The sequence below is a fragment of the Aethalodelphis obliquidens genome, unplaced genomic scaffold (genome assembly GCF_003676395.1).
Source record: "Aethalodelphis obliquidens isolate GAN/ISIS:26980383/991018 unplaced genomic scaffold, ASM367639v1 scaffold8, whole genome shotgun sequence".
NCBI lineage: Eukaryota > Metazoa > Chordata > Mammalia > Artiodactyla > Delphinidae > Aethalodelphis > Aethalodelphis obliquidens.
The window spans coordinates 54852732-54861328 of record NW_020837952.1 but is presented as its reverse complement, the minus strand read 5'-3'; the positions used below and the strand labels follow the sequence as shown (position 1 = coordinate 54861328).

General features: G+C 62.1%; 1 protein-coding gene across 2 annotated transcripts; it reads left to right on the top strand.

Moving 5' to 3' along the window:
- Positions 1 to 8: 8 nt before the first annotated feature.
- On the top strand, positions 9 to 7734 carry SLC16A8 (solute carrier family 16 member 8). Of its 2 annotated transcripts, XM_027107627.1 has the most exons (5): positions 9 to 2479; positions 3214 to 3357; positions 3599 to 3827; positions 3894 to 4420; positions 6339 to 7734. In XM_027107627.1, exons 1-5 carry the CDS (start codon positions 1726 to 1728, stop codon positions 6653 to 6655), a joined length of 1971 nt encoding a protein of 656 aa, XP_026963428.1. In that variant the 5' UTR covers positions 9 to 1725; the 3' UTR covers positions 6656 to 7734. The 2 variants fall into 2 exon arrangements, with proteins under 2 accessions (XP_026963428.1, XP_026963427.1); XM_027107626.1 differs by having other exon boundaries at positions 3599 to 4420.
- Positions 7735 to 8597: the final 863 nt, after the last annotated feature.

The window sequence follows — 8597 nt, the reverse complement described above, 5'->3', positions numbered from 1 at the left end:
CAGTTCCAAAGGCACCGGCCTGGGGTCTGGGGACTTCAAAATAAAGCAGCCGGAAGTGGGGGACAGAACCATTTCTTCCCCTCCAGGGGCCCCGGACTCTCCCTGGGGGCCTGCCTCATGCCCCTCAACCTCTTTCCCCCTTCTCTGTCCCACTGGGGAGGAGCCCCTTGCACACCCCCTCCCCTGCCCCACACACCGCCCCTGTTTAACTTTTGTAAACGGTGGGAAATAAAGCAGGTGCGACCCGGCAGCGGGGCTGGTGGAGTCTGACTTGGGGGACAGGGCGGGACAGGGTGGGGATGGAGACCTCCCACTGGAGAAGGGAGTCCAGAAGGTTCTAAATGTCACTGGCAGTTCCCTGGGAGGCCTCACTCACTCCCAGCCCTTCACAGCCCTCATTTTAAGTTTAGTCTTTAGGTCTGGCCTAACTCCTGCAAGCTGGATCCCCCGCTCTCTGGCCCAGGCTCATTTCTGCTGTGGGTTCCCTAGAGCCGGACGGATGGCAGTGGTTGAGGCCTGGGACCATCAGCAAGTCACCCTCGGGTGCCCTGGGACACAGCACCCTTTGTTCAGGCCCATCCCCACCCCCTCAGTCCCAGGCTCTGGCCTGGATTAGCCTTATCCAGGGGAAAGCCACGGAGGCCCCTCCTGGAATGTGGCCTGGGGGCGGAGGGCGGGCGGAGGAGTTGAGGTGATTAGGGCTGGTGGGGTCTCTCCAGGGCAGGGCTGTGCCCTTTGTACCACTCGGACCCCCCAGGGCAGGGCTGTCTGTGTTCTCTGCCGGAAGCTCCAGGCGGTGAAGGGGCCCCCCTATCTCTAGCTCTCCCTGGATGGGCCTGGGACGGGGAGCCCCACCACGCGGCCCAGCCTGGCCCTGTGCTGCGGTGGCTGCCTGGCCCTTCTCCCCTCCCAGCGGAAAGCCTCTTAGAGGGGATGGGGGTGGGGAACACTAAGCCCCAGGCTTGGGGGAGCGAGCTGTTGAGTGGCTGATCTGCGGAAGCCTGGGAGTCTTCAGCTGCGGCCCCCATCGGGCTAGGCTTTCACAGGGGAGCCAGTGGGGCGGCCCCTCCCTGCAGGCCTCAGGAGATGCGAGGCTGGACACCCAAACCCACGGGACAGCTCAGGTAAGTGTGCAGCGACGGCTGTCAGGGACCACCTCTTGTCCTGGACCTCAGGTGGCTGCAGCTGTGGTGACCAAGCCAGAACTTGGTCCTGGGGGGGCAGGGGCAGAGTCCCACAGGGCCCTTGGCATTGCCCAAGGCCAGGCGGGAGACCCCAGCGCAGAGGAGTTGCAGGAGGGAGGGAGGCTCCAGCTGTGGGCTGGTCTATCCTGCCTGTGAGGCCCCCCTCCTGGTCTGTTATGGGGGCAATAGGGGTGCTGTGTGAACCCCTGGGTGGAGCTCTGGAAATGTGGAGGTGTTGGGGGCTGCTAAGGGTTTGGAGGGCAGAGGGTCTCTCTCCCAGTGCCCCCTCAAAGGTCTGCATCTGTCCAGTGGAGCCAGAGATCTGACCCTCCCCACACCAAGATCCCCAGCTGGTCTGGGGTGTTCAGTCACCCACCTTACAGGTGGGAAAACTGAGGCTCAGCAAGGGGAGGGGAGCTGCCCAAGTCACGGAGCAAATCCATGGCTAAGCTGGGATGAATTGGAACTCAGCTCCCTTGGCTTCTGGGACGAGGCTAACATTGTTACAACATGTTTTGGTTTTCCTTTCATAATTTTCTAAATGACAATAGACATTCCTGCTCACCGAGAAAAATCAGGTGCCAAAAATCAAGGCCAAGGAGGAAAACGAACTCCACCCATTTTGCCACTGGCACTTGTCTCCCCCTCCACCCCACTCCTTGTTTGTTCCGTTACCCTGAGACCCTCACATGTACACCTTGGGGACATTGCCGGTGCCCACACATGCCTCTGGTCACACACTGGCTGTCGGCTTTCCCACTCATCCGAACCCCCTCTCCTGACACTACTAGGTCCTGAGGGGCAAGGAGTATCCTCCAGAGGGAGTCTTCCTGAAGTTAAGACTCAGGTGGGAACGACTCTATTACCCACCCCTCATCCTTCACGCCCCTTGGAGGAGGGGAGATTCGGGGTGAGGTCCTACCTCGGTTTCCCCTCCTGGCTCCATTCCCCGAGCAGGGCTCCCGTGGGTAGCCCTGTGCCTCAGTTTCCCCACACCGGGGTCTCCATCCCCCTTTCTTGTCTGGGCTACAGACCCTCGCCGCTTCCTCTTGTCCCCTCTCCTCCAGCAGAGGCGGTGACGATGGGCACTAGAGGCCCCCGGCGGGGCCCTGGCCCCCCAGACGGCGGCTGGGGCTGGGCCGTGCTGGGCGCCTGCTTCGTGGTCACCGGTTTCGCCTATGGCTTCCCCAAGGCCGTGAGCGTCTTCTTCCGCGCGCTTATGCGCGACTTCGGCGCGGGTTACAGCGACACGGCCTGGGTATCCTCCATCATGCTCGCCATGCTCTACGGGACAGGTCAGCGCCCCCTCGCCAATCCCTCCTCCCTCCCCCAGGCCCAGGATTGAGAATCGGGATCAGGGACCAGGAGACACCCGACCCCTTGAGCATCTTCCCCCAGGCCCCTCGGGGTGGGCATGGAAACCCCTTCCTTCCTGTGGAAACATTAGCACTGGAGAGGGGAGCAGAGGGCAGGAGGGTGGCAGCGGCCAGAGGTGGAGCCCGCACCCAGGTGGCTGACCTGTCAAGCTTGGCCAGCTGGAAGGGCCCCGCCATTTCTGTCAAAAGACCCACACCCGCCTATGTTACAGGTGGGAAAACTAAGATCTAATTAAGATTCCCAGTCCCAAAGCTCTAACCACCTGTGGAGTGGGGGAGATGCTGGAGATATCCTGGCCAGGCAGCGTGAAAGGGTGGAGGAGAGGGATGGGGGAAGCCTGGGGAGGAAGGCGGCTCAAGCTGTGATTCCAGCTGTGAAGGTAATAAAGCGGATGGGGTCCGCCCCTTCTGCTTTATGTTCCGTGTTCTCAGGAGGGCTGGGGACCAGTATAGAGGCTCCTCCCCTGCATCCCCCCATATGGCTCTCTTTGGTCTGTCCCAGCCAAGCTAGTGACCTTGGCCACAACACTGCCCTCTCTGAACCGGGGGTGACCTCATTCCTTCAAGCCGTCTTTCAAGGCTGGGAGGTACAAAGCCTGGAGTGTCTGCCACAGAGGGGTCCAGCCTGATTGGTGATCCTGCCCTGCCCACAGGCCCGGTGTCCAGCATCCTCGTGACCCGCTTTGGCTGTCGCCCGGTGATGCTGGTGGGTGGACTGTTGGCCTCGGCCGGCATGGTCCTAGCATCCTTTGCCACGCGCCTCCTGGAGCTATACCTGACAGCTGGGGTGCTCACAGGTGAGGGCGCCCACTGCTCTCCTCCTCGTGGGGGTCGGAGTGCAGGTGGGGGTCAGCAGCCCTTGCTGCAAGACCTCCTGTCCTCAGTTTCCCCACGAGGGGCGGTCCTCATCCTTCGGCCCTGTTCCCACCCCCCACCCCGGGGTCTGCACACCCTGTCGGGACCTCGCCCCTCCCTCCCGCCGGGGCCTGGGGTGGGGGCACCCTCGGGGAGCCCGCCACAGCACCGCCTCGCCCACAGGCCTGGGCCTGGCCCTCAACTTCCAGCCGTCGCTCATCATGCTGGGGTTGTATTTCGAGCGGCGGCGGCCTCTGGCCAACGGGCTGGCGGCGGCCGGCAGCCCAGTGTTCCTGTCGGCGCTGTCGCCGCTCGGCCAGCAGCTGCTCGAGCACTTCGGCTGGCGCGGCGGCTTCCTGCTGCTCGGCGGCCTCCTGCTGCATTGCTGCGCGTGCGGCGCCGTCATGCGGCCGCCACCCGGGCCGCGGCCGCGCAGGAACAGCGCGGGCGACGCTCCCGGGGAGGCGGAGGCGGACAGTGCGGGACTGCGCTTGCGCGAGGCGCCCTCTGGTGGCCGGACCCGCCGGCGCCTGCTGGACGTGACCGTGTGCACCGACCGCGCCTTCGCGGTGTACGCCGTCACCAAGTTCCTGATGGCGCTCGGGCTCTTCGTGCCCGCCATCCTGTTGGTGAACTACGCCAAGGACGCGGGCGTGCCTGACTCCGAGGCTGCCTTCCTGCTCTCCATCGTGGGCTTCGTAGACATCGTGGCGCGGCCGGCGTGCGGCGCCCTGGCCGGCCTGGCGCGCCTGCGGCCGCATGTCGCCTACCTCTTCAGCCTGGCCCTGATGGCCAACGGGCTCACGGACCTGAGCAGCGCGCGCGCGCGCACCTACGGCGCCCTTGTCTCCTTCTGCGTCGCCTTCGGCCTCTCCTATGGCATGGTGGGCGCCCTGCAGTTCGAGGTGCTCATGGCGGCTGTGGGTGCGGCCCGATTCCCCAGTGCGCTGGGTCTCGTGCTACTCCTCGAGGCTGTGGCTGTGCTCATCGGACCGCCCTCTGCCGGTGCGCGCCACAGGAGGAGAGGGTGACGCGGCCTAGTGCCCCTAAGCCCAAGGGAAGCCCCTCCCTATCCCAGATGGAACGTCCAGGGATGAGAGAGGGGAAGGGACCCATGGTGGGTGGGAAGGGGGGAGAGACAGCCCGGTGGGGTAGACTCCCCTTACCACGGCCAGTTAGCCTCCCTCCCCTCCAGGCGGTACCACCAGAGGCCCAGTACAGGTTGCAGTCCCAGAATCAGAGCGGGGCCCTGCCCAGTGCTCAGTGCCCATACCTTTGAAACACTGTATCTGAGTGCTTTAGTGTCCCCAGCCTCTAAGGGTGACTGGAGTAGGGAGAGTCCTTGGGGAACCAGGAGCAGAGTGGGAGGGCTCATTACGCTCACAGAGAGGCGGGCACGGGAGGCTTCCACCGTGCACACCGCCTGCTGGGTGCTCTACACGTCATAGGAAATCCTCATGACACGGTGGTAGGGGAAGGCTTCCTGCAGGGGCTGGCATAAAGGCAGTCTCACGGGGCAGGGCAGGACCCCCCAGGAGAGGGCACAGGGAGTGTTTGGGGGACACTGTTCCTATACAAGTAAGGCAGGAGCTAGGATCAGAAAGGTGGGGGTGGGGGACATTAGGGTCTTGCTGGGTTGTCAGGTTATCCCTGAAACAGCAGGGAGCCTGCCTGTGAGCAGGAGAGAGCTGAGGTCAGGCTGTAGGATGGAGCAAAGATGGGGGCCGCCTTTGCTAGGGCCCAGGCTGCACCCGAGATGAGGTGAGCTGCCCATTCTTCCAGGGCTGGGCTAGCTGAGTGCCGTCAAGCTTTGTCACCTCACCTGACCTTGAATTTCCACTTCAGTGCAGTGGGAATTGCACTGAACCTGAACCCCTGTATGAGCATCCCAACCACCAAAAGCTATAAAACCAACCAGAGGCTCAGGGACCCATCTTCCATTTTCTTGGGTGACCCTGGGGTGGATCTAATAGGCAGAGAAGGCACGTGGGGTGAGAAGAAGGTGAGGGACACCACAGGGCTGTGTGTGGAAGGGGCGGGACTGGCTGACTGGGCAGGGGTCAGGAAGGCAAGTTTGGGGTACTGCTCAGAGGGGCTCAGGCGGGCAGCTGGCTTGGAGGACTCCAGGGAACCTCCCCAAGGCCTCAGAGATACAGACTGAGAGGTCACAGCCTGGTGTGGACAGCCACAAGGATGCCTCCGAGAGAGGGGGGAGCCCACTGAGGAACCACACTTTAGGGGAAATATTTGCAATTAAAAGATTTTGCCGAGTATGAAAGTAACATGTACCTGTGATAGAAAACTTGGAAAATACACAGAAGGAAACAAGAGTTCTACAAGCCCTGTCCCCAGCCCCCATGCTAATGATAGTTCAGTCCTGGGTACACGGGGCCTCCTGGGAGGGGGGAGCCCTGGGGGTTGTGGGGAGAGCTGAGCCAGGCTCCTGAAGACCAAGGAGGTTAAGTGGAAAGGACAAGAGTTGGGGGCCCCCAGGAGAGCAGGGCTAAGCCCAGTGCTCTCCCCACTCCCGGGTCAAATACCCCCAGCTGGGCAAGTCCCAGGGTACATGTGGGGCTGAAATCCCGAGGACAGGAGGTCCCTTGTAAACTGTGAAGTGCTGCCTCACCAAAGGCCCCATATCACTTAAGAAATTGAGGTCCAGGGAGGTGAAGTGACAGTTTTAAGATCTCAAAGGGCAGAACCCTCATGGATTTTTGCATCTGTAAAATGGGAACAAAGACGGGCGTGTGTGTGTGTGTGTGTGTGTGTGTGTGTGCGCGCGCGCGCGCGTGTGTGTGTGTGTGTGTGTGTGTGTGTGTGTTACCCGTGAGCCCCACCAAGAGCACTGCCCTTATCTGACGGTGTGGGTGTGAAGGGTGGGCTCCCCCGCAGGCCCTCACCTCCCCATCCGCCCTCCCCGCAGGCCGCCTGGTGGACGCACTGAAGAACTACGAGATCATCTTCTACCTGGCAGGCTCTGAGGTGGCCCTGGCCGGGGTCTTCATGGCTGTCGCCACCAAGTGTTGCCTGCGCCACTCTCAGGACGCCACGCCCAGCCCAGGCACCAAGGGCGGGGCCAGTGACACGGAGGATGCTGAGGCCGAAGTGGACTCTGAGCCCCTGCCTACCAGCGCCGAGGAGCCCGGTGGCCTCGAAGCCCTGGCGGTGCCGAGCCCAGGGACTGGGCCCTCGGAACCCAAGATGGAGGCAGAGCCGGGACTAGACTCCGAGTCTGTGTAGCACGGGGGCACTAGGTGGGGTGGCCAGGGACTTCAGGAATGGGGCTTCCCCTCTCAGAGCCCCGGCTGTCCCCACAGGACCTGGCACACGGGAGGCTGCTCCGGTGGTCACCGCCAGGGTCCATGCAGGGAGCTGCCCCCCTCATCTGCCCACTGGCCCTGGGACGGCAGGGTGTGGGCCTGTGTCGATCTTAAGTCCATAAAGCTGAGCTGAAAGAGCTTCTGTTCCTGCGCCTCTGGCTGCTACCTGGGGGATGGGTTAGCAGGGAGTCTGAGAGGCTCCCCCTGGGGCCCTCCGACCCCCCACCCCGTGGGTGTTGGGGAGGAAGTGGCAGAGGTGGAGGACGGCAGGGGAAAGTGTCCCAGCTCCAGCCCCGCTGCTCGGAGCTGTACACTGAAGCCCTCGCCGGCAGCACCTGCCGCTGGAGCAGCCCAGAGCAGAGAAAGAGCACAGGTCCGAGTGGTGGGCTGGGGCTGGATCCTGGCCCCGAGCCCCGGGCTCCTCTCGCACACTGGAGGTGGAGAGTACCTGACTCTATGACTCCATCCTGTGGACAGCAGGGGGGTGGCGGAGGGGAGACCGGCACCTGCCCTGCCCCCTCACCTTCCTAAGAGGGACCCTCCTCCAGCCCGGCTCTGGGTCTCCTCTCTCTAGGGGATAAACTCGGGTGTCCTGGGACCTTTGCTCTGGACACGTGTCCCTACGGACGCCACTGCGGACCCTGGCATCTGCTCCCCCGCCCGCCAGTGGAGTCCCAGGGGTAGCTCCTCAATGGCACTTTGAGTCAAGTGCAGGGAGCTCCAGGTCTCACCCTGGCTGGAAGGTTTAGGGATCTGTTTAAGTATTCATTCTCTTCCCACAAACTAGACACCCCTTTCCTTGCCTCCCTCCCTCCAAATCACCAGCTTGGTGACCCGGGCCCAGTGGAGGAAGCAGCCTTCCCACCGCAGACCCTGACTCCATTCATCCGTACTCCTCAGGGGAGCCCATTCCACTGGTGACCCCCTCCCCACTAGTCTCATTTTCCATCCATGCCCCAGGAAGGTGTGGGGAGCCCCTGCAGATGCCCGGCCAACTTACACCGTGTCTGTGCTTTCCCCTGAGCCACTACAACAGTGACTACGTCTTATTTTAACAAATCCTCACAGCCTGACTGTGCCAGGCACCGTGCTAAGCCCTTCACAAATGTTAACTCATCTAATCCTCAGTAAGGACCCAAGGTAGGTACCCTCATTAGCCACACTCAGATAGGGAAACTGAGGCACAGGAAGTGAGGAGGTAGCTCAGGGTCACAGAAGCTGTGACTGGAACCTAGGCTGTCGGTTCCAGTCTGTGCCCTTGGCCTCCACACTGGCTGCCCCTTCAGGGAGGTGGTATAGTCTGACAGTTCTAGGGAATCTACGTGGTGACAGCCCATCCCTCTCTCCACACTCCCAATCCTGCCTGAGGATCCCATTCAGGTCTCTGCCCGGGACCCCCCGCCCCGGCCATTGTGGACCCTGCCCACCTCTCACACCCTCTTGCACCCCTCCCATTCTCAGGATGAGCACATATTTCATTGTCCAAACAGGGACACTTTGAGAGTGAAAAGGGCCACTATTAATAATTACACTAGGACCACAGGTGTGCACTGGGACTGTCCAGGTGAAGCTGGACACCTGGGATACTAGCGTGGTACCACCCACCGGGCTTCTCCCCTTGGCCCTGGCAGAACAGGCGACCTGGAATGGCCGGGGCACCCTTAACATTCTCCCCAGTTTGGGGCCTCGGGTCCTCCTGACCCAGTATCTGCCCTGCCCTTCCCCAGATAAAGGTTGAGTTCATGGCCAGAAGCACTGAAGGATCAAAGACAAGGGAGGACGTAAGAGGCTCCACAGAGCAGAAAGCCTGGGAGGCAGGGGGAAAAGTGCAGTCTTCTGAATTTCATGGATCCGAGTCCAGA

Coding starts and splice junctions, on each gene's coding strand:
- SLC16A8 (XM_027107626.1), top strand. CDS start 1,726: ATGACAATAGACATTCCTGCTCACCGAGAAAAATCAGGTGCCAAAAAT. Junction 3,358..3,598: donor GACAGCTGGGGTGCTCACAG/GTGAGGGCGCCC, acceptor CCTCGCCCACAG/GCCTGGGCCTGGCCCTCAAC. Junction 4,421..6,338: donor CATCGGACCGCCCTCTGCCG/GTGCGCGCCACA, acceptor CCCTCCCCGCAG/GCCGCCTGGTGGACGCACTG.